Source organism: Columba livia, chromosome 3, assembly GCF_036013475.1.
Source record: "Columba livia isolate bColLiv1 breed racing homer chromosome 3, bColLiv1.pat.W.v2, whole genome shotgun sequence".
In the NCBI taxonomy this organism is placed as follows: Eukaryota; Metazoa; Chordata; class Aves; order Columbiformes; family Columbidae; genus Columba; species Columba livia.
In genome coordinates this window covers 3,435,198-3,460,034 of record NC_088604.1, presented here as the reverse complement: position 1 = coordinate 3,460,034, position 24,837 = coordinate 3,435,198, and the positions used below count along the sequence as shown (strand labels likewise).

Genomic DNA, 24,837 nt, shown 5'->3' with positions numbered 1-24,837 from the left:
CTGGGCCAGGCTCTGCCACCCTCACCCCCAACAAGTTTCCTCTCAAATTTAAGTGAATCTCTTGTGTTCCAGTTTGTACCCATTGCCCCTTGTCCTATCATTGATTGTCACTGAGAAGAGCCTGGCTCCATCCTCCTGACACTCTCCCTTTATATATCTGTAAACATTAATGCGGTCACCCCTGAGTCTCCTCCAGCTCCAGAGCCTCAGCTCCCTCAGCCTTTCCTCTCACGGGAGATGCTCCACTCCCTTCAGCATCTTGGTGGCTGCGCTGGACTCTCTCCAGCAGTTCCCTGTCCTGCTGGAACTGAGGGGCCACAACTGGACACAATATTCCAGGTGTGGTCTCCCCAGGGCAGAGCAGAGGGGCAGGAGAACCTCTCTGACCTACTGACCACCCCCTTCTAACCCACCCCAGGTACCTTTGGCCTTCCTGGCCACAAGGGCCAGTGCTGGCTCGTGGTCACCCTGCTGTCCCCAGGACCCCCAGGTCCCTTTCCCCTACACTGCTCTGTAATAGGTCATTCCCCAATTTACACTGGAACCTGGGGTTTTTTTAAGTGATTACAGCAGCTGTTCTAGTTGGAAACACCACCACATGTAGCCCCACACCAGCATCAAGGACACCATCAGCAAGATGAATGAGATTTCTGGTTTACTGGCCAAAAATCACAAAGAACATTGACACCTTCCAAATAGCATCCACTGAAGTGGAACTGTTTGCTTTTGGCCAGATGGAGACGGTGAATTCTTTTCTTTATATTTTCTTGACGTTATAGGGGAAGTTTCAAAATGGAGGAGTGATTTCAAAATAAACAGCTCCATGTCATAAATAATGTCATAATAATGCCACATCAAAAGGGGCTACAAAAGCAAGATTAGTCTTGCATGTGTCTTCTCTTCTTCTCTTCTCTCTCTCTCTTCTCTTCTCTTCTCTCTCTTCTCTTCTCTTCTCTTTCTCTTCTTCTTCTCTCTTCTCTTCCTCTCTCTTCTCTTCTCTTTCTCTTCTCTTCTCTTCTCTTCTCTTCTTTCTCTTCTCTTCTCTCTCTTCTCTTCTCTTCTCTTCTCTTCTCTTCTCTCTTCTCTTCTCTTTCTCTTCTCTTCTCTTCTCTTCTCTTCTCTTTCTTCTCTTCTCTTCTCTTCTCTTCTCTTCTCTTCTCTTCTCTTCTCTTCTCTTCTCTTCTCTTCTCTTCTCTTCTCTTCTCTTCTCTTCTCTTCTCTTCTCTCTCTTCTCTCTCCTCTCCTCTCCTCTCCTCTCCTCTCCTCTCCTCCTCTCCTCTCCTCTCCTCTCCTCTCCTCTCCTCTCCTCTCCTCTCCTCTCCTCTCCTCTCCTCTCCTCTCCTCTCCTCTTTCTCCCTTCTCTTCTTCTCTTAGCTTCTTTAGGACTGAAACTATTCAGCAAACTCATCCCAGATTCCCAAGTGGTCTTAGACAGCTGTCATGCATTGCTCCCCCTGAAAAGTATGATTTTGTAGTTAATTTCCTTTAACTCCACCATTAGACTCCCATCAGGGACTCTGGGGACCTCAGAAGCACTTCTGTACTCTACTCGGAGCTGGAGTGACCAGGGATGAAAAAACAGAAGAAGGCTTTTCTCCATAAGGCAGGGTTTGCCCATCTAGCTATTGCAATGGAGTCACGCTGGCATTTTCCCAAGACATAGCTTGGAGAGCATAGCTGAGACCAGAGTCCTGGAAGGATTAACCTATACTGAAAAAATAAAATTTTGCTGGCATAATTCTGTCTATGAGTCTATATTACACATTACCTAAACCTTAGAGACCATGCCTGGGCTTACCAGAGCTGTTTGGACTAATTTACTCTTCCAAAAAGCCCAGCCTGGATAATCTGGTAATATGAGAGGCTCCATCTCCAGGAGTTGAACCACAGGTCTTGTCCATTATTTTTGAAGTGACGAAGGGGATTACATGATTATGTTTGTGATAGGCAGAGGACTGTGCACAGGTTATGCCTATACCTGTAATGCAAATGGTGCCAGAGCCCAAGCACTGGCACTCAAGTGGTTCTGTTGCAGTTTTGGCCAGGTAGAACCTTCCCAAAGCCTTCCCAGGCATAGAAAAGGACTTCACGTAGGCCAGGGACTATTCCCAAAGGTAAATTGGATACAATTACTCTGTTTTAGAGTCAGGGAAAGTTTATTATTATGAACACGGTAGATTATGCCAGCCAGGCTCAGGGTCAATGAACAGTCCTGGCTCTGTTTCTAGTTTTCTAGTTTAGATGTTACCACAGTGACTCAGGTTCTCTCAAGGCCTGGGCTCCCATGTGCCCTTCTCCTCTCTGGTTTTGTTTGGGTTTTTTGCGGTTTGGTTTGGTTTGGGTTTTTCGTATGAGCCGTTATCTGGTGTTAAGCCACTATACAAGATCAAAGATCCCAAATAGCTAAGTGAGATGAGGTTTGTTTGAAGACCTGTGCATATATACTAGGACTGAGATTTCAGCTGAGTGCTGCCAGAAATGTTTCAGCTGTGGAACGGATGTCAGCAGCTTTTTTGCTTACATAAATAGGCAAAAACTGAGGTACCTGCGGTCAGCATCCTAGGAAAGGAACAAGGCCAATTTCCAGTTATAGAAGGCAAACAGTGGACTTACATGCCTATGAGGACTGAGTACCTACAGCCAGTTGAGATCAGCTTTCTTTCCATTGATATAGAAAGGGCTTTTCTTCTTTTTGTCCTTCTGCTATCACTGTCTTGAGGATGATGATAAGTCTGTCTGGGTGTTCATGGAAATGCAACTTGAATGAGTCCTCTGGCTGGTCACAGCACTCTTCTTTCACCAGGAGGGTGTTTGGGGGGGTTGTTTTGCCTGCTTGGCCTTCAGTGGTATCAAGTCATAGCATCGTCTAACTCGAGTTTGCCCATGCTATGTTTGGTCTGGCTACTCTGCTTATCTCAGAGCCAGGAACAAATTTCCCCAAGCCTCCTTTCTGTTCTCCTCACCTTGCTGGGACTTAGGGATCTCCTGTGAGCTCTTGTGGGGATTAAGTGGATGCCAGACCACTGTTATGTGGGGTAATTTCCATCTACTCACTTCTACTTGTTTTCTCATCTCCGTGTGATCATCCGCACTCCAGGTGGAGTCAATGAAGAGACGGAGGGGTGTTTCCAGAGGGCAGCTCATGTCTCAGACAGCTCTCCTTGGGTGGGATAAACACTAAGGCACGTGATGGAAGGAAGATCTTCATTAAGAGTGTTATAAAATATGGGGAAGTCTTGCCAGTCTTTACGTAGTGGGTGATAGCCAACATTTTCAACAAGAGATTTGACACTTGACTGAGGGTATTCAAGGACAATCCAAAACAAGAGGGCAGATTATCCCATTTCTGCTTGGCCTGGGGTGCTTGTGCCTCCCGGAGAAGGATCAGTCGCTGGCTTGCATCCAGGAGAAGATATAAGACTGAACGGCCTCGGGGCCTGAGCCAGTTTGGCAGCTCCCAAGTTCACAGAGGAGATGAATAGGAAGAGACATGACAGAAGCAGCCGAGATAATGAGAGCACGGATCAGACGAATGTGGCCGGTCACCTCTTCTAGCAGCAGAGAAAAAGGGGCATTTGGGAGAACTGAAAGGCAGCAGGATGAAAGGGGAGAAAAACCAAGTCCTGAAAAACCAAGTCCTTTTGAAACATGACTCGTAGTGCACCTGTGGACCTTGGTTCCTCAAGGCAGTGCTAAGGCTGGAGGCGAACTAAAAAGAGATCCAATGTTTCTGGGGTCAGTGAGGGCATCTTAATTGAGCCAAAAGAAAAGGTTTTCAGAAGCGTTCACATTTCAGAACATGAGCCATCCTTTAACTAGCAAGGGGTGGGAGAGAAAGCTGTTCTGAAGTTGCATTGCCGTGGATTTCCACGCTTTCACAATAAAAGTTTTGGGAACATGGATGTTCCTCCATTCTAATCTGGAAGACCCCTCCTTGTGCTAGCTTGAACATGGACTGTGCCATATAGAAACTCAATGCTGTGTCGTGTCAAGAAGTCCCAGTGGTATTCAGTGGTAGAAGACCTTCTTCTCATTGTCCAGATCTATGTGGAGATCGGTCCCTGAACTGAGTTACTTACCTTTGCTTCCTGCTTTTCCCAGGCAGTCACCAGCAGATTTCTATTTCTTATGGACTGGCGATGCTGTGTCCTGTGGGCATCAGGTCCTGGGGAGAAAGGACTGTGATGCTCCTTGGAGGAAGATCTCAGAAGATCTCCTAGCAAGGGAGAAGATGCTGAGGATGTGAAATTCACCCCTTTCCTAACACTACCAAAAGCATTTTTCATGAGAAAAGAATGAAGGAGAGGACACGGTGTAATGCCTCTTCAGTGTCAGGCTCTGGTTTTTCATCCCTGGTCACTCCAGCTCTGAGTAGAGTACAGAGGTGTTTCATAGATGTGAGGAGAACATTCCTGGGTCAGGCTTACAAGTGATGTTCACCAGAGGTAGAATAGTCCTCATCCTAGAAAAGAAAAGACTTAGAGGGGATCTCATCAATGTTTATAAATATCTCAGGGTGGGTGTCAGAGGATGGACCAGACTCTGTTCAGTGGTGCCCAACGCCAGGGTGAGGGGCAACGGGCACAGACTGAAACACAGGAGGCTCCATGTGAACATGAGCAGAAACTTGTTTGCTGGGAGGTGCCAGAGCCTGGCCCAGGCTGCCCAGAGCGGGTGTGGAGTCTCCTGCTCTGAGACATTCAAACCCGCCTGGACCCACCTGTGTGATCTGCTCTGTGACCCTGCGTGAGCAGCTGGGTTGGACTGGATGATCTCCAGAGGTCCCTTCAACCCAACCAGCTTGGGATTCTCTGTGATATAATGGACTGGTGGCACACATTCTCTGTGATATAATGGACTGGTGGCACACTGGACAAATTGGTTAAGGAACTGTCCTGAAATCCTGTGAGGAAAATGAATGGTGAAATGGTCTGCGCAGCCCTTTATTATTTATACACTGGTAATGATCCATATTTTCCCATGTTCAAAGTGAGGAACAAAGAGGAAAAATGAAGGAAAGAAGACAAAAGTAATTGCCTCATCTGAAAGGAAAAGATTAAAAAAAGAGATCAATCATCAAACTCCAGCAGGAACAAATAAAAATCAGACCTGTGGTCTGATTCTGATCCCTTTTACTCTGGTGCAAATAAATAAAGACAGCTTAAAAAGAAAGGAGGAGCAACGTTCAGGCAATGTTGTTACAAAAGCACAATCTGGCTCGCTCTCTTTTGTATATAAATGCGTTTTCGCTCTGTGCGTATCAAAATGAAAACCTGTTCCTCAGTTCACAGTGAGCTCCAGGGAGGAATGTGCCACCCAAAAGGGGAAAATATCATAACAGGGTTCACAGCACAGAGGCCCGAGCAGCCGTGGGGTGGTGGGGAGGGACTGAGACGTGACACTTGGCATTAAGCGAGCGCTGCCTTCTCACAGGGGTTGATGGAGGGTTTCTTGTCTCACTGAATATTCTTTTGTCCAGCTCAACCGGGAGAAATGTTGGTACCTTCCCATTTTGTTTTAGTAGAGTCTTCAGGAGAATTAATGTCAAAAAGAAATAGAGCACCATTTTCAGCATCATTTTCAGTTTTAAAGGGACAGGCACCACAGTAAATACTTGGGGAATATGCTACAGCGAGTGCATTCAAATTACTTCACAGCCGATAACCTGCAGCTGGTTTTGTGATGAAAAGTGTGCGTACCCCTAGTGAAAAACCTCTCTCCTCAGCTGAACAACACTGCAAGTAAGGGGAAAATGGATATATTATTCATTTTAAATATTTGTGTGTGTGCTTGTGATTTGTCTACAGACTTTATTAGACTAGATGTAAAACCATGTGTAATTGCATAGCATGAATAGGCTGGATAGACTGGGATGGCTTTCCATCCACTGTTTTTATTCCTGCACATATATGGGCTCTAAAAAGAGCTGCAGCAATTTAAAGGGAGTCTTTGCTTTGATTCTCTCTTGTGGCTTTGGATTTTTCAAAGACCTTCACTGTATTTCTGTGGTGGCCTTTACTTTTTCTGGGCCATCAGTAGAAACCAGAGGATGACAACTGAAACCGGCTGAAATTCAACCTGCCCCTGCGAGCTTCTGCAAGGCTCCAGGACCTTCCCTTGAACTCGGAATGGTTCATGTCCTCTCCTCTGGTATCAGATCGCTACCTGCGTTATACAATAGTCCACTCATGTTGTCATGATCGCAAGCAATGGTTCTTCTTTTCCCCTTCTCAGAGACTCTATTCCTTGGTCCAACACTCTTCTCAGAAAGTTTAGCCTGTTATATAGCTGCTTTATTTGCCACTGCTTTCTCATTTCTCTTTACCATTCACTGCCCAGAGAGGTGGTGGATGAACCACCCCTGGAGACATCCCAGGTGGATGGGGCTCTGAGCAACCTGAGCTGGTGAAGATGTCCCTGCTCATGGCAGGGGTGGCACTGGATGAGCTTTGATGGTCTCTTCTAACCCAAACTATTCTGTGAATCTATGATTCTATGCTTTACTGTTGCTTTGTCTCTATGCCACGTGTATTTATTATACCACTGCGAGCTGTTCATTAGGTCCCTCTGAGAAGGGCAAAATTACCAAGGCAAGAAGTCGGCATTGAAGCAGTTCAAGATGATGGGTGAGTTCATCTCCAGATTCAGACAACTGAACAAAGGTGTCTTTGATGGATGTGTCTCCACACAATAGAGGTGTCCAAGCTCACTTTGTGTTCAGTGGAGACATTGGCAATGGAGTCACAGGGTCTAAACAACAATCTTCACACAGCTCTGGCTCTAGTAATTACAGTGGCTCAGGAGACACTTGGATTAACTCTTGCCAGGTGTCACTTGGGATGCCCTGAGTACCCTGCCTCACTCCAGCTCCCTGTTCAGAAATGTTCTTGTTTTCCGTGTGCAAGTTTGTCACATCTGCCAGCTCCACATGGAGGTCTGGAATATCCTAGAGCATCTCAAATGTTGCTGGATTCCCATCTGTGATGGTTGCACTAGGCCTTAATTCTCCATGGACACCCCAAGGTGAGTCTCTACAGTAGGAGCTGAATCCTGCAAGGTGCACTGTGATGTGAAAGAGATCTGTTCCCTGCTTTAGAACGGATTCTGTATGAGACCTTGGATAAATCCTTCAGATCTTAGCACTTCTTCTGTCAAACGTGGATGTTGTAAAGCTCTGCTTCACCACGCTGCATGTAGGTTAGGAGATGTCTCATCATAAGTACTTCAGGGCACATTACTAAAGGCATCTGGGGGACGAATTCTTGTGATGTGTCATTCAAGACACATGGGCTTGACTCCTCAATGGTGGTGACTATGGCCTGTGAGTCACTCATTGCTTCCTAGCAGGTGACAGGAGGAGTTCAAGGGCTGTTGTACAGCCCGGTGCAGAGAGTTAGGAGCCAGTCTTGCCAGTCTGGCTTGTTATGGGCATGTGGGATACAGATCCCACAGATCACATCACCTTCCTGCCCCATGGTAGCTGATGTCCTCCTGGTTTAAGGATGCCCACTGGAATGTGGCCATGCATGGAGGGTATTTTCCATTCCCAAGACTCAGCACACAGTGGGAGGAGTGGGAGTGGGTTTTTTGAAGTGACTTCAGTTTTAAACCAGCCTTTGATAAACAAACCTTGGAAGGCAGTTGAAACCCACTCGTGCTTGATGAAGGTGCGTCAGTCACCATGTGAAAAAGTCAAAAATCAAAATTTAAAAAAAATATATTTCCCATGTGATATGACTTACCAGGACTTTTTTGTTCTAGTTATAATTGGAGAGATCTCTATAGTTGCTTAGAAATAAGACCTGGAGTAGTGGAAAAGAAAGGAGCAGTTTATCCCACAGTCTGTGAGAACATTGTATGAATATGTCACAGGCTAGAAGTAACAGGGAAAGATGGGAATGAGAAACTCATGGTCAAGATGACAAAAGCCAAGCCATGCTTGTAATTTAAGTCTGTATAAAATACCCAGGGAATAATTTCTGTGGCAACACAGTAAGAAGTACTTGAGAGGTCTTCATATCATTCCATGGCTCCTGTTGATGTCCACCTACTGATGGCACCCCTTGATACCCAGGTCCAGATCCCGCTCATTACCAGAACATCAACATTCGCATTCACCACAGTCATTAATTTTTAAACAACTGCAGGAATATGCCGAAATGTCTAGAGATACTTCATTCCCCGCCTCAGATCTCAGTGCAGATGAGGAGGCAACGAACTGTTTTGTAAGGGTAGGACTCATCCCACCTGACTGCTGGTGTTCCAAGTCCCCGCGCTCCTGTCAAGGGATGGAGTCAGACACTTTGGGAGCATGAGTCAACCTCCCCTTGTCCCACACATGGATCTTAGGACAGGGTGAATCACTTTCTGGGGGTGTCTGCCTCTCTCTGTTGACTTGAGGAGATGTTCAGATGACTATCAGCAGGCATGGTACCATGCACTGTGAGTGACTCAACGCACACACTATCAGCCAGCTCTGTCTAATTTACAGCAGAGATTGTGATTAGTGTAGGTTCCTGTACCGAAAATGTTACAGTGGGAAAAACCTTTATGTGTATACTGGGGTTTTGTTTCTGGTGTGTTTTATTCCTCTCTCTATTATAGAATAAATGAACCCAACAGAAACATTTTCAAGCCAGTGTGACACATCTGTCTCCTTGTGGGTTGACGTGCTTAAGTTTCAGTATACAGGTACATCTAATGCCACTAAAGTTTCTAGGATAACAGCACTAAAATAAGACAATACATGAGTTTTTATTTTCTAAGCATGCAAAGTTTTTAAACTGAATAGCTAGAAAATACTTCAACAAGCAGCATGTATACAAATAGCATGGCTTACCTTAAGAACTGCGCGGCACTGCTCAGCTTTCCAAAACTGTCAATTACGTCTACCAAAAATGTAGGTTAAAGGTAAAACTCATTTGTATCTATTCAAGGCTTAGTCTATTCACTTTTGAAGTTTCCATCTGTTAGAGTCCCCAAGTTCTATACGCAAGTGCTTCTTATTGAGGACTTAGAACTTGGGGAAAATTGTGTTTTCTTAAAAAACATGGACTAAAGTTTCGCTGTGATAAGGACACTGATCTTACTGGTTTGTGGTTTGTTACTTTAAAAAATTCAGTTTGAAATACCAATGCACATGAGAGCCCAAAGGCAAGGTATTCAGAGAGAGTCTTGAGAGCTGATGGAAAGGCATAGTTTTGGTGGACCTGCAGGCTGGGAGAATTTTGGCAAGGGGCAGAGATGGAGGTCTGTCATCCTTCCTGGCCGCCTTCTCCATCAGTTGCTCTCCAGACACAGCTGGAAAGGGTAAATCTAATCCATGGCACTGTTGGGTTGACTCCTCAAAAAGAAGAAGATAAAGTCTGTAGTGTGTGATCTGAAGAGCCGGTGGATCTTCCTTCCATCCCCATGGGAGCCAGGTCCTTGTGGGCAGAGAGAAATATGAAAATAAAGGAGAAGAAATCTGGGGGTTTCAGATATTTTAGCTTTTTAACCCTGAGCAGCTGCAGCAAGTGCTTATCTTACACAGCAGAGATGGAGGGGCATTTGATATTGTTTATTTTCCTTGAAACCATTCAGATTTTTCCTTTAGATTTTATAGGCGATGCTCCCAGTGAATCTTTGGCAAAGGCCAAATCAAGGTTTAGCTACCAAATTACTGAGCTTCCTAGAAATGGATCTTAGTCCAATCATGTGTTCCCTGACCTGCAGAGCATTTGTCCAGTGAGCAGCAGTGGGAGCAAAGGAATGAGATGCCAGTGGCCTTTTCTTTTCCTAGGGATCTGTCAATTATTTTTTATTATTATGCTTTGCTCAATGAGTTGTTCAAATTCTTTGCCATAATGAACAGTATTACATAGTTCCTGGAGTGTGATGGGGCACTGTTTTATCATCGGAGCAAATAAATAGTTTGTGTGTTGGTTGTGATGGGGAATAAGATCAGGCCCCTTGGGAATATCATGGGGTGCTTGCCCCATGCCAGGGCACAGGGGGATGAGTTGGGAATCAAGGGTGACTAATGGGAGCAGTGCCGCAGGGTCTAAGTGCACTGGGCAGAGCTGGTAAAGGCTCCCCGAGCTGTCCCAAACATGGGAAGGGGATGGACCAGATCCCAGGTCCCTCCAGTGGGTCCCATCAGGAGTAGAATGAGACGTGACTTCAACTTGGATCTGTGGTCCATGCAGGACACAAGGCTGGAGATCCCCCACAGGTCTTCAGTCCATCCTGGAAACAGGGCAGGGGAGATGCTGGAGGGATCAGATTCTTTGTTTTGGGACCATTTGGAGGGTATTGATGAGCATTGAAGTTCCCTGTATTTGTGTATTCATCTGCATGGGACCACAGGGTGACAAAAAAACAATCGTCTATTTTTCCCAAAGGCAGATGGGGATTCCCGATTAGGGCAGAATCGAGTGCTAGTCAATGTGAATGTTGCTTGTATTTTAGAATAAAAAAGATCCATGCAGTTACAAGGAATATAGATGTCCTGCTCTTGCGATGGTGCACTCCAAGGTAGACCCTTTGCTATGGAAAATAACCTTTGTACTTGGGCTGCAGCGTTTAGATGGAATCTGGATTTCAGATTCTCAAATGTGGATCTAATCGGGATGAGGACAGAGGTTGTTCCCTGTAAGACGAGCAGAGCTGGGGTGGGGTGGCAGAGCCAACAGCTCATGAAGATAAAGCATCATGTGGTGTATCAGAGAACTCCTGAATGCAGCATTGTTTCCAATTCCCACACTGATATTTCTGTATTTCTCTCCTCTAGACTGTAAGGACAACCTGACGTGAGTTGAACCCTTGGGCTACTGAGCCTGTCCCAGATGCAATAATTTAGTGAGCAGATGATGTTTTCAACCAAACCTCCTGTCTAACTCGGTGGATCTGTGTGTCTTCCGGCAGGTGTGTCCTCTGTGGCCTCCCTGATGTCCCTGGCTTGGGTGCTAGCCTCCTATCACAAGCTTCTTCGGGACTCTAGGGACGACAAGAAGAGTATGAGCTACAGAGGGGCCCTCATCCATGTCTTCTGGCGCCTCTTCACCATCTCATCCCGAGTTATTTCTTTTGCTCTCTTTGCTTCCATCTTCCAGCTCTACTTTGGGATCTTTGTAGTGGTCCATTGGTGTGCCATGGCTTTCTGGATCATCCATGGTGGGACAGATTTCTGCATGTCTAAGTGGGAGGAGATCCTCTTCAACATGGTGGTAGGGATTGTGTACATTTTCTGCTGGTTTAATGTCAAGGAAGGGCGGACTCGATACAGAATGTTTGCGTATTACACGGTAGTCCTGACGGAGAACGCTGCCTTGACGCTCCTTTGGTATTTTTACAGAGATCCTGACACTACTGACTCATATGCCGTGCCAGCACTGTGTTGTGTCTTTCTTAGCTTTGCTGCTGGGATAGCTTTGATGCTGTTATATTATGGTGTGCTGCATCCCATGGGGCCAAGAGCTAAGATCTTAGTCAGCTCCTGTTGCGCCGAGCTGCTCTGGGGCATTCCTCTGCCCCCCGATGTTGAGCCCATGGCACCCCAAACCCCTGGGTACCGGGGGGCCCAGGCTACGCCCACCAGAGCGGTCACGGAGCAACAGGAGGAACTCACAGCTGACACTTGCTTGCCCGTTTTCCAGGTGAGAGCAATGGTACCATCTACTCCATCTGGGCGACCCTACCCCCCCGAGGGGCCTCTCATTAAGATTGACATCCCGAGAAAAAGATACCCTGCATGGGATGCTCATTTTGTAGACAGGAGGTTAAGAAGAACTATCAACATCCTCCAGTATGTCACCCCCACAGCTGTAGGTATTAGGTATAGAGATGGACCTCTCTTATATGAGTTGCTACAATATGAATCTTCACTTTAAAAGCTCCTTAAAGCAAAAGTAAAAGAGGGGACCTTATTTTTGTTTACGGTAAACACAGATCATGAAACAAACACAAACCTTCAGATAAGCTTTCTTTCTGGTTGCTGTATGTATAAAAAAAAGAAAAAAAAAAAGATATTCTCTATGTTTTGTAAGTAAAAACAAAAAGAAAAACTTTTCTTTTGTTTTTTACACACAAGAAAGAGTATTTCAACTTCCACACCTAGGATTCACAGGTGGAGAAGGAGGCATCTCCACATCAGTTTTATATCGTACACCAAGTGTAGAATATTATTTATGGGATTGGTGCTGACTGAAAAATAAAAAAAACAAACAAACAAACCTACAACTGCCTTATGCCCTTAGGTGCTGAGTTTCATTAAGTACTGTCACCTTTCTCATGCAAAACTCTTTGATGATGATATGCCAGGAAAAAGATATAACAAAAACAACCAACCGAAATACAATCCTTAATGTTAAAAAAAAAATAGAAAAAAGAAAAAAAAAAAAAAAAGAAAAAAATTAACAACAACAACAAAAAAGAGAGAAATGTATGAAATCAATTTTGTCGCTCGTATTGGATTGAGCAGAAAAAAACCCAAATGTCTAAAGATACGAAAGCAAAGCCCCAATGGAGTTTGATTTTTCCAACAGCTGAAAGACAAAATCAGGTCTGTAACTCAATTTGGCAACGCATTTATAACACCAGTTGGCCAAGCCTGTGAGCCGAGTCGTGTTGTAAAGGCGAGCCCACCATGTAACCGTTTTCCTCGTGTAAACCGGCCAAATCTGGTCGGTTTGCACCAGATTAATGTGGTATTACAGTATCTGATCTTGTTTCCGACCATTGCACACGCTAAAGCGCCACTGACTTCAGTGGAGCAAATATTAACCGTCTGAGCCCAGAGTAAGACCTGCCACCTTGATTTCCAGAAAATAAGAAACGTTGAAATTATATACCAAAAATATTATACTAAAGTACATTTATACATATCTAATAAATATTTCAGTAATAATAAAACTCAGCATAGTAGCAAAAAGCAAGTCAATTTAAAGGCACAATACTTGATCAGTGACTGGCAAAATAATTTGACCTACTGTATCATTTTAAGGCTGTGAAAGGCATACATGTATTATTTGTAATCTCGTGTAAGACCTGTCATGTCTCATTCAGTGCGAGCCTTAAAGTGATTGTAAAGCATCCTTCGTTCCATTTGGGGGTTTTGGGGTTTTGATTTATGGTTTTGTTCTGTTTTGTTTTTAAGGAAAAACAAAACATGAAAAAGTCGGGATTTAAAACAAAAAAAAAGATACAAAACAACAAAAAACAACAAACAACAACAAAACAACCAACAAACTTCTTCAAACGGTAATAACCTGTAAAATGACTCACGTCTCAAGATGATTTGGTGCTTTGTATTTTCGTTGATGTTGTTGTTGTGATTTAGCTGAGAATTCTTCAACTCGGTACATGTGGGGAACTGCTGATGAAACAAAAAAACCACAAAACTGTCTCGTGTCACCCTCTGCTGTAAGTACATGGCAAGAAACAACACCAGAGGAAACTCAAGAGCGTAGCGAGAGCATCGTGGTTTAGCTTAGCCTTCTCACCGCAAGGAGATGCTGCCACCTCCCATGATGGCAAAGCCTAGACGGTCACCTGCCGAAGGTCGCGTGGTTGTCTTGACATTACCGAATAACCCGCTCGGTTGTCTGAACATTCACATCTCTCGGGTTCTTGTTTCTGTGCTGGAATCGCTTGTTTCGAGTTCAATCACAGGTTTGCGTCTCTCCGCGACACCCTTTTCCGTTTCGAGAGTATTGCTCCTTTAAAGGAATATCCCCGTTTCAGGGCATCTTTTCAATCCCACCGTCCCTGTGCTTGGGAGGGGGAAAACAACAACAACAAAATGAGATATTTTTAAGTGAATGCTGTAGTATTTTCTCTGTGTAATTGCAATTTTTTATTCCAGAAATACTGTAACTGTCTAGGGTGCAAAACCCCCATGCTGATCTATTCCGAAGAGAAGATCAGCATGGGGGAGATATTTTTTAATTATTATTATTATGATTTTTTTTATTTGATGGATTTTTTTTATTATAGTATTTAAAGAAACTAGTACCAATTTTATATAACAGTTTAAAGAAGCTGAATGCTTTCTTCGCCTGAATATACCTGAAGAGAACCATTTTTGTCAATCAGTGATCCTTTGCAGTGTTCTGAGAAAACATTGGGGTTTCTTCTGTTGTTTCGCTTTTGTTTTGTAAAGAAAACTTTCAGCTGGTGTCTGTCCCTTCCAAGGAGGGCAGGACCGATTCACGCCAAACTATAGACACACGGCAAAATTTATAAGAAGCCAAATTGTCGCTGGTACTGTAATTCCCAGTCAAACTCCATTTCAGGCAATTGTTTCTGGGCTCTGATTACAACCAACGTGAGGGTCACATTTTCATGCAAAGGGAGGGATTTTGTCTTGTCATCTCCTGTCTAAACTCCCAGTCCCTTGTTTACTGTGCACATAAATACATATATATATATATCTAAACACTTATATATATTTGTGAAAAGCCTTCATTTCCCTTCTCTACTGTCTGTCCCATAACCAGTCGTTTCTCAAATGTCCTACTAACATTTCACTCTATTTCTTTCCTATTCAGTATGTTGTCTCTGTAAAACGAGGTAATTTGTGAAGTGAACTTGCTGTCCTCAGCTGTTGAGTCATAAAAACACAGCAACAGGCATACCTTTTTCCTCCCAGGACTTTCTTTTGACTTACCTGTACTACTAGTGCAGACTTACTCTGATCCAGCTCCCTGTGCCTCATGCCCCATATAAAGACCCTCCTTGGTCCTTCTGTGAAGAGCTTTCTTCTACACATCTGCGTCTCATTGGCATAAGCATGAGAAAGGAATGGATGGCAAACAACCCTGCTGTTCCTCGGGGACCTTTCCTCCAGGAGAATAGCATCCTTCTTTTTCAAAAACACCATGAGACGGTCCACTTCCATGAAGTTGTTGGTCTGTTTTGGAGATGTGATGCCACCCCCTGGCTCCACTGAACAGCTGGACCTTGCCGCTTCGTACCAGGACAGTGAAATGAGTCAACGAGCCGAGGTGGACCCATCAGGAGTTGAGGAAACCCTTCATCGTTGCCTCTTATGAGCATCTGCGGCCTGCCTTCCCTCAGGAACGGACCCGTGCTCCAGACCACCACACCAACAGCCGTCCTCTCCACCCCGTTATGGGAGTGGAAGGGCAAAACACTCTAGAAGTGACCTTACCTCTCAATGCAGTGCTAACTTCTCACAACCAAACCAGCTTGACGAAGGGCTTGACACACTCCTGCTCCAAAGTCCTCCTTCTTCGTGGCTTGTGATATGAATAACCATGAAGGCAGGGACCTCAACTGAGTGTTAAAACTGTTTCATTACGCTTAGTTGCATAAACTTTCTGCCTCCGCTATGTCTTTTCTTTGAATGACATCTACTGGCATCTTGATTTAGCAAAAGATTTCCAGTGAGAGCCTGTGTCAACCCTGAGGAACTATTTCTTTTCAAAGGACTTCATTAACAGCCTTAACGTAAAGCATGTGCTCTACCACCACACCCAACAAGTTCATGGTGTGGTGGCCATTTCTTCTTGGGATTACCTGTGATCTTGTTGCCAAACAGCGCCTTTTGCCAAGCCAAAAGCTTGGGGAGCCAAATTACCCCCAGCTCTTTATTGGTACTAATCCTGATGCTGAGTCTAGTCTTCGCCTCCTGGGGTTCTTTGCCCGGGGTCCCTTTGATTTTTGGTGTGCACTTTGGCAGACGCTCAGTGATCTGCTTTGGTTTCACTTGATTTTTAACTCCTTAGCTTCTCCCTGGTAGGTTAGTCATACCATGTCCCACCTTCTTACCAGAAGATACTCCATGAGGGGTTTTTCACAGTGTCATGGGGAAGGTTGAGTCCATATTTATTCACATCACAAGATCAGCAGGAAACTTCTCTGGCATGTTTGTGCCGCTGGATTCAACCTGGGATCATCTAAACCAGACAACTACACCATGCCAGAGCAAAGCCGGGGCACGAGGACTCCACCATCCCCACTGATATATTGTTCAGACCTTCCATGTCGTGGTTTTGATGCACTCTGATGAGTCCTGTGCTCAGACATGGCTTGCGCAGGTGTTGACGCTGGCCAGAGACCATCCCCAGTCATCATTTTGGATGCAGTCACTCTCTATTGGGGGTGAAAGTGTCTAGTAGCGGCCAGCACTTGTCAGTTGGCTTTGTGGCCAGAATGGATCCTGGCAGTGCTTAATTTACTAATAAAGATGTACTTATATGCCACAGACCAAGATTTAGCACTTCAGCTCTGCTCTGGCATTTTTCTATTTTCAGCCTGATTCAATGGACAAGGTATTTTTTCAGTTCACTTTGTTCTCTTTTTTTTTTGCTGAGGTTATTTTGCAAACAGCATCATTTTTATCGTGCTGATGTCAACCCATCCGTCCGTCCTTCTACCCATGTCAGATGGCTGGGGTGCTTTGAGCGATACTGTTATACATCTGTAGGCTGCTAATTCGGAGACAGGAATGATTCAGACCAGACCAAATCATCAATGGAAATAGAGGAATTACAAGGTCCTGCCCATGCCCTTGTCATGCTTGGCCACCCACACAAGGCACATCCAACCTGAACTGCAGAGTGGAGCCAGTGCTGTATAATTAGCAGTGGAAAATGCAAGCAAGCCACCGATTTCAAGTGTTAATATATATATTTTCAGTGTTTCGGATTGGAGCTAATTGTCTGCTTCATTCTGTCCTTCTCCACACCTGCCAAAAGTCAGTAGTCATTTGCATGTATTTTTATTTAAAGCTGACGAGATGAAACAGGGCAAAATTAATTCCAAGCTTTAGCCAGCGGGCTGCTAAAACCTGGCCGGTGCTGCTCACAAGGGGAGCATCGCTATTGACTTTCAGAAAATAATCATCCCGTGGTCATCCTGTGCTCTCTAAGTGTATTTTTGTGCACACAAGGTTCACTTCACAACTTATCCCTCATCCCTCCACACAAGTGCATGGCGCACCTTGTCACCCCCATACCTGCAGCATGACTAAACCTCCCGAAGAAAATGTGGTCTGAGATGTGTCCAGCACGATTTCGTTGAAGCTCAGAGGTGCTTTGAAAAGGAAAACTTAACTACTGTGCATTCGCAAAACCTTTTAGTGCCTGTTTTCTGGGCAGCTTGGGCAAGAGACAATTTGGAAGCTGCCGGGGTCAGCAGAAAATTGTGGAGACAGGTTTTTCTGTGATCTTTTTCTTTTCACTGGGTTCGCTTTTCTCTGGATTCTGTTCAGGTCGAATGTGGTCATGCAAAAATCAGAATACAAAAACCCAAATAACCACAATAAAATAAGGTCTATGCCAATCCCATTCGAAGCTGAAGTAGTTGATGTTAGGTGGTAGGGATGATGTGAACTCTGTTGTCTACCCTTTGCTCGCTGAAGCTTGCATGTTGTTATTTTGGCAGTTGTCTAAAGCCCCGGGGCTTTGGGGATGGTAGTTTCCCAGGGTTATGATTGCTGGTTTTATTTTTCCTTGGAGCTCAGGTGTATTCTGGTGCAGAGAATCTCAGCCTGGTTTGAACGAGAATATTTGAGGCTATCCCAAATAGACGTGGGCAAACCTTTCACTGTGTGCAGAACGCATTTCCAGACCTTTGGGTACTGCTAGAGATTGTTGCAATCCACTTATTTCTCCATGAGCACGTTCGGAATCGCTTCATCGTTCTGTTGTGTCTGGACTTGGGAATAGTGATGTGGTGGCTTTTTTCTGTTGAGGTGCGATGTGAAGCAAGGTAGGAGCTTTCCTGCTGTGTTAGATATTGCCTGTGTTCAACCCTTATTCCTTACTTGAAGCTCAGACAGTGGGATAATGAGAAAAACGAGAAAATGAGATGACAGATAGCTGCATATGTTCCATTGGCTCTTCGCTGATAAGGAGGGAGGCAGTTGGTGACAATTAGAATAAATCTGCGTAAACCATCTGGATCTTAATGTGTATTCAGATGTACACACAACCCAATTGGAAAGTGATCTTGTTGATAAAATGATGTGGACTATCGTTTCCTGTTGTGTATTAAAAATCTAAACACCAAAAAAAACCCAAACCAAACAACAAACCAAACCAGAACAGTATTTCAAGCAGACAAGAATTATTTGAGAGCATAAACTTCACTTATCACCCCTCCCTTTGGGACACATGCAGCAAGGCAACTGTTTGAAAATCAGGCACTTTGTAATGCGCGGAGTTATTGGGATTTGTGCAACACCGTGTTTGTCAGATGGTCATTTACAGCGAGTGTAGAAAGTCACCACAGTCTAAAACTCATTGCAGATCTCTGGGTGACAGTACTCCTGGGTTTCGACCCCAGCTCTGCCACGAAGTTGCCGTGTAACCTTGGGCAAGTGATTTAACCTTTCTGTGCCTACAGTTTACCCATCTGTACATGGGTATAATAATATTTACCTACCTCACAGGGGTGTTGTGAGGCTTAAGTAAAATGCGTGTGAGAGGTGCTGGAAGTGCGCCGTAAAAATGACGTTCTTGCTGGGTTCGTGCTGTTATCGGGAATGAGCAGTAAAGGGGTTTGTTACAAGGAAAAAACCCACTGGTGCGTTGCGTGTGTTGAGAAAGCAATCTTAAGTCTTTTCTCTCCCCCAAAAAAGCAAGGGATGGAGAAAATTGTCGTGCGCCAACTGAATAGCCTTGCTTTCCTGGTCAAGTGTAATAGCACTGTTTGCAATATTGTTTTCTTACACAACAGGTGACCTTTCCCTTTTCCTTTCTGTTTCTGGAAACTTGAAACTAGAGATCACAAAAGTATTTCTGAACCGAACAGCTTACTGACGAATACTTGAATTTCTTTAAAAGTCGCTCTCATCAGCCACGGTTAATGTGCACTAATCTTTCAGTCATCAGCTTCCATCTGAATACAGTGAAAAATTTGCTCACGCTGTTTTGGAATAGCCTGGACCTTATTTGGGAGGCTGGTATACTATTTGCTGAGGACTCTTGTAGGCATGGCAAAACTAGAGTCTCAACTGATAAGTCTTGTTTTCTTTTTGATTTTTTTGCCTTTTAAGTTTCTCGACTGCCTAAGACAGCACAATAATTGCGGTTCACTTGGTCGTACAGTAGCTTTTCTTTTTGAACTTCTTCCTTACGCGAAGGGTGATGGTGGGTTGTGAAAGGATAAACTAGACTCAACGCCGCTCACACGCGACTCTTCTCCAAGTACCCGCTTTCCTGGAGAAGAATCTGTGCCACATCCAGAGAGCCTAGACCAGGCCTGCCTTCACCATCCTCCCACAGGCAGAACCTCCCTTGCCGTCCACGGGAGTTTTGACTGTCGATGATATGTCCATCGAGGCGGATTCATCCCTGGTTTGAACCCCCAGGATAACTTTTCTTTAGAAGGAGGGAAGGGATCCAGTTCATCGCTCCAAAATTGCCACTGGTCAGATAATTCAGAAGGGAGAAAAAACAAGCATGTGATAGGAAGTTTATTTTCTGTTTTTGAGCCAAGTGGTTTTATTGTCCAAGTGTCCTGACCATTGTATTATGTCACTTCTGGAAACAGAATGCGAGGCAAGACTCCCCGCTCCCTTTTAGAAAAGCTTTTTGAAGTCTACTCATGCACTCCTTACTTGGGCAAAACTCCTGGGTTTCGTTGTTGGGTCTTGTTTTCTCTCCTGAGTAAGGACTGTGAATTCTGGCCTGTTCTGAATAACCAGCTGGTGTTTCAGGGTGGCCATTGTCTTCTCGAACCCAAGGCTTGCCTTGCATGAAGCAAGAACACAGCTAGGAAACCCTCCTCTCCAGCTCCATCTTGGCCTGCCGCGTACCTTCCCTGTCCCTTTTCTGTGTCCACCATGGGGAGGTGGTTCAAATTCTTGTGGCTACGTTGGGCCAGGCTCTTCCACATGACTAACCAGGCAGCTGCAGATCTTCTCTCTGAAGGCAGAGCAAATTCAGAAGCCCTACTCCAGCAGATGGGCCACTGCTCATGTGCATCAGCTTTGGGTCTGCTCCTTCCCTCTTCTTCTCCCCAGCATTTATTTGCCCTGTTTTAAGCACTCAGCTTAGTGCTTCTGGGTTCTTTTTATTGCTTCTGTTCCAAAAAATTTAAAGCTGGGTAAAAATAAAACAAAACAAACACAACAGCAATGTAACTCCTTTGGTGCTATGCTAACTGCTTTGTTTGACCCAACCGAATGCTGGCCAACATACAGATTTTCCCCTCTTTTTGTCCTAAGAAGCACCACACATCTGTGTCTTGAACTGGGATGGACTGAGAGGGATGAGAGAGGGCAAGTGTGGTTTTGAAAGCAAGTAAAGTCTGATGTGTACCCAGGAGATCAAACAACAAGATGTAAATGCAGGCTGTTTTCAAAGCTCGTTGTCGCCCACCTCGTGGAAATAAATAGGATATAGACTATAAGGTATTGAGGGCATTACATATATATATATATATATATATTTTTAAAAGGGACAAAAATGTCACCGTATCAATAAATTGCCCTTTAATTTTCCTGAAAATGTGCTGTGCTTGCACCTGGGTGCTGAGCTTTGACCCACTTCAATGGCAATTTTAACTGCAAAGGTAAAAAGGCGGGAGGAGAGAGAGAACTCCTCCAACTGCATATCAGGTCTGATGCGAAGTGAGTGGCTGTGAATTTTCAGGATTAAAGGGATTAATCAACGTGTATGTCTGTGTCTATATACACAAGCCTGTGGAAATATAGAAAAGCATACATGCGGTGTTACTGCAACAGTATAAATGTCTTAATATATATGAATATATTGTGAATTCCAAAGGGCTTTTTGAGATGAGAAAAGTAGTTGCTGGTGCGAGGTGCTAGCGATTTGGGGTTTGCAAGCAGGGTTAAAATAAATATTCTGTGTCTGTTTAAAGTAAAAACAAGGGCAAAGGGCCATCAGAAGCTGAAGATCCTTCTGAGAAAACACTATATCACCAGATCTTCCACTTCTTAAGAAATGTGGAAGCCAAAATCAGACCAAAAATGAGGGCCAAAAGCAGTGTCAACATAAATCAGTAAAGCTCCATTGATGTCCAGGTGCCTCATTACACTCCCTATGCTAAAAATAGTCATTTCTGCCAGTGCCAGCGGAGCCCAAACTGGGCGTTATTGGTTTTTTCCTTCACCTGTGTGAATAGATTTCCCATTTTAGCTTGTAGATTTTGTCAAGACCCAGGGAAAACATGGACAAAATCAGGAGTTTCTTTCCAAGCAGAGCCATCTGAGAGTGGCAAAGCCCCGACCCACACGGGAGCTTTGTAGCCTCTGGTCTTTCCTGAGATTTTCCCTTCCACCAGTATCACCACTGAGAACAGCCCTGTTAATACATGCAGCAAACTGGGACCTCATTTGCAAGGATTAAACCCTCCCCAAATCTGATTTAAAGCCCTTAGAATTCAAATGCCAAATGCCACTCGAAGGGAATGATTATTGTTTTCTCTCCAGATGTCATTCCCGTTCATCAGTCACAAGGACGAGTGGCTCATATTTTTGTTTCTAGCTGTATTTACCAATAAAACTTGCTGCCAGGCCCAGCTGAACACCACCTCATCTTCACCCCCACTTTCCTCCACCTTAAAGGCAAACACTGCTCCTTCCTAAGTAGCAAAGATCCAGGACAAATGCCAGCTGATTACACCTGCAATCTTTTCGCTTCAGGATTTTATATCAGTTTTTGGGGGCATAAGAGTACATGCAGGGACACGCACCTGCAGAAATTTCAGTAGCCTGACGTTGAAACCACTTGATTTCAATGGACTTTCTTGGAGCTGACGCTGCTGCAAGAGAAACTCTACACCAAGCGTTCCCCAGGCAACCCACTCATATTACTACAGTGTCACACCATTCCCATATAATCTGCTTTTTTCCACAATTATTGGAGGCTGGGTATCAGTCAACAAATTTACGATGGATAAGTAGTAGAAGTGGACTTGTTCGCGCTTATCCATAGACATCTTAGTACTAGTCAAGCAATTAAACAAACCTTAAATTGGGTGCAATTGTAGCTGTTTGGAGGAGAGCTGTGATGCATATTTTCTTAAAAGGTTTCTAAATAGGTATCACAGCCAAATCTCTTGGTCCCCATCTTCTCTGTGTAGGGAGAGTGAGAAGGAAGAGATTTTACACTGAACATCAAATTCTGCCCTTAGTTACCAAATGTGCTCCCTCCCCAAAATGGATGTAAAACTTTTTTGGTTGAAAACATTTTTCTATGAAGAAAAAAAAAGCAATGGTTTTGGCTAATGTTTCCACTCTGCAAACTGTTTTACCATTGCAGCCTTTTGTTCCAACAAGGAGTGGGAAGTAGTTTGAAAAGTCTTTAAATTACTCAGGGAAGGACTATTTCACATCTCGGCCTGGTGGCTTCCACTCATGTCACTGGACCAACTTCAGACCATTCCACTAAAGCCAGTGGTATAGCATGTCCCATCATGGAACCGTTGCCCTAAAAGCAGGGTTTTCACAGAAAAGCTATACATTTTGGAGGATTTGAAAGACTTTTTGATTGCATGGGAATATCATCCCTTTGGTGTGCATAGTTTTGGATGCACTGTTATATATGGAAGGTAAAATTGTGGTGCCTGAAGATATACATTCTCTTTCCATCTCTGCCATGGGCTGTTGGTTGGGAAAGCCAAGAGGATTTTAGGGTTGTCTCTGCTGGTAGATGTAATATGTACCCTGGTGCTCTTGGTGCTCCAGGGCACGCGATATGGGAATGGTTGCTTGGGTTCCATCACCGATCCCACCTCCAGCCTTGCTGTACTTGCCCCAGGTGTTGCAATGTGGGTTGAAGGATCCTCGTCTACCCTGTGAAGCTGCTGGGACAACAGACTAGTTACGTACTTCTTGCAAAGCTCTTGAGCACCTTCCGATTGAAAGTTCACAATGTCTTCTCAAATCAGCTTTCATCCTAGGAGTGTTTTTGATTAGCGAATTTTGATGGCACTGGAAAACTGGCACAGCCATAGAGAATGCCACAATTTAAACACTTCGATTTCAGAAGTGCCACTTTGCCCATAAACATTGAAATTTGACTAATCGCTGCTGGAACTCATCGTTAACATTCAAAACCTGGAAAATACTTTTGCCTTTGATTCCTCAGATAAGCCTTATTCAAGGAGAACAAATTCCCAATCACTACAAAACAGTAAAAAGCAGCTATTAAAGCAGGACACCTGGGTTTTTCTAATGTTTTTGAATGCAATAAGCTGTAATCACTGAATATATTCCATTTGCCATGCAAAAGGCACACTGGCACTGCAGCCGGGCTTAGGTCCTCCTTGTGCTAAGCACTTTACTGAAACACAGAGAGATGTGGGTCTGCCCCAAAACAGCCCTCAGTTTCACTGTGGTTGTTTGTGTGACCTTGGGTAAGTCATGTAACTGTTCTGTGCCTCAGTTTCCCAATTATTTAGTAGGTGTTGATGGAGTACTTCAAGACCTTAAAGCACTTCAGGACAGTTGGGCAGAGCAGGGCAAAGCAATGCATCATGTAGCCTTTCCCATGTCTCCATGCAGCCCAGCAGAGACAGACAGACAGGCTGATCTGAATTTGAGTTTCTCAAGCAGGACTAGCACAAACCTATCCAAGACACCACGCTATATTTTGGGGGAGTGCTTTTCTCCATCCCCTGAAATGCTCCGCTCTCCCGTTAGGAAGCATTCAGGAAAGTCAACTGGGAAGTCAGGATTTAGCACAGTCCAGTTGGGTCGTGGAGCTGGAGAAAGCAGAGATGGAAAGAGCATGTGGGTCATCAGGTGCATTCCCAAGAGCCCATGCCACAGGCATTTCTGTGGCTTATTCTCCCACCCTAAATCTTGTCTGGCTGGAAATCTTCCAAAGAAGGGGTTTGCTCACCCCAGACCCTCTCGATCAGGCACATGAGACAGAAATAATGGTCTAAGCTTTCCTAGTAAGAAGTATTATACATCTTTTGTTCGCTAAGCTTGAAACTCCGTCATGCCCATGCCTTGAATCTTGCCTTATTAACCAAACTCAGCCCATTCTAGACCCAGGTCATTCATCTGAAGTTATCCATCCAGTGCCGTTCTGACCCAGCATGGCTTGAAGGTGAAGATACCTGTCCATCCAAGTTAGGATCAAGGATCCAACAGTTAGACTTGGCTCCTTCCTAGGTCACTTCTACACCTGAGCCATCCTTACTGGGGGGTCTAGAGAGACTGGGATCCCAATTAGACCCCCAAAAGGCGGGCTGAATGAACAAGGAAAACCACTTAAGTCCTACCACACACAACTCCTTTCTCCCCAAGGTGGCATTTCAGCACCATTTCTAGCTGCTGCCAGCAAGCCGCACACATGGTGCTTGTCGGGAGATATGAGGATGGTCAACAACGCCAGCTCTGAGCTGGCCAAGTGAAGTGGCCGAGGGTGGACCTGACCCTTCTCTCACATCCAGCGAGGACATTTCTGGGTGGCTTTGCCCTTGTCGCCATGCGATGCCACTGAGAGCAGGGGCAGGCGGCTTGTCAGCAGCTGTCTGAAGAGCTCGGGTGCTTTAGATGGTACGGGCTGACAGGTGTCAACACGATGCAAAACTGGTGCTATTAACTTGGCATAGAGTGCCTGCGAGTCTTTCCTTTTTCTTTTTCGATCACCAAGCAATTACCTTACGCATGGGAAGACCGTTGTTTAGAGACAGTGTCTGTAGCAACTTCTTGTTGCTCTGAGTATGTGCTCGGTTTTATTCCCCAAATCTTCCTCTATTTCTACGTCTTGGAGGGCAAAGTGCGCACGCGTTCGTGTGTGAATTTACGAGCAAAAGAATTAGAGCAAGGGTCTACCCAGATTGTTTAGTGCAATAGAGGTTTTGATGGAATAAGGAGTGGATGAGAAACGTGGGCTAAGACCTTAG

The 24,837-nt window shown here is 44.7% G+C and overlaps 1 protein-coding gene across 2 annotated transcripts in view; it reads left to right on the top strand.

The window, feature by feature from the left end:
* XKR6 (XK related 6) overlaps positions 1-24,837 on the top strand; it is a 247,879-nt gene that overhangs the window by 195,727 nt on the left and 27,315 nt on the right. For both annotated transcript variants that reach the window (XM_065055617.1, XM_065055618.1), the window contains one exon: positions 10,906-24,837. This exon is cut by the window's right edge and continues 27,315 nt beyond it. In XM_065055617.1, coding sequence (XP_064911689.1) covers positions 10,906-11,870 — 965 coding nt within the window. In that variant the 3' untranslated portion in view covers positions 11,871-24,837. The remainder of the gene's footprint in view (positions 1-10,905) is intronic.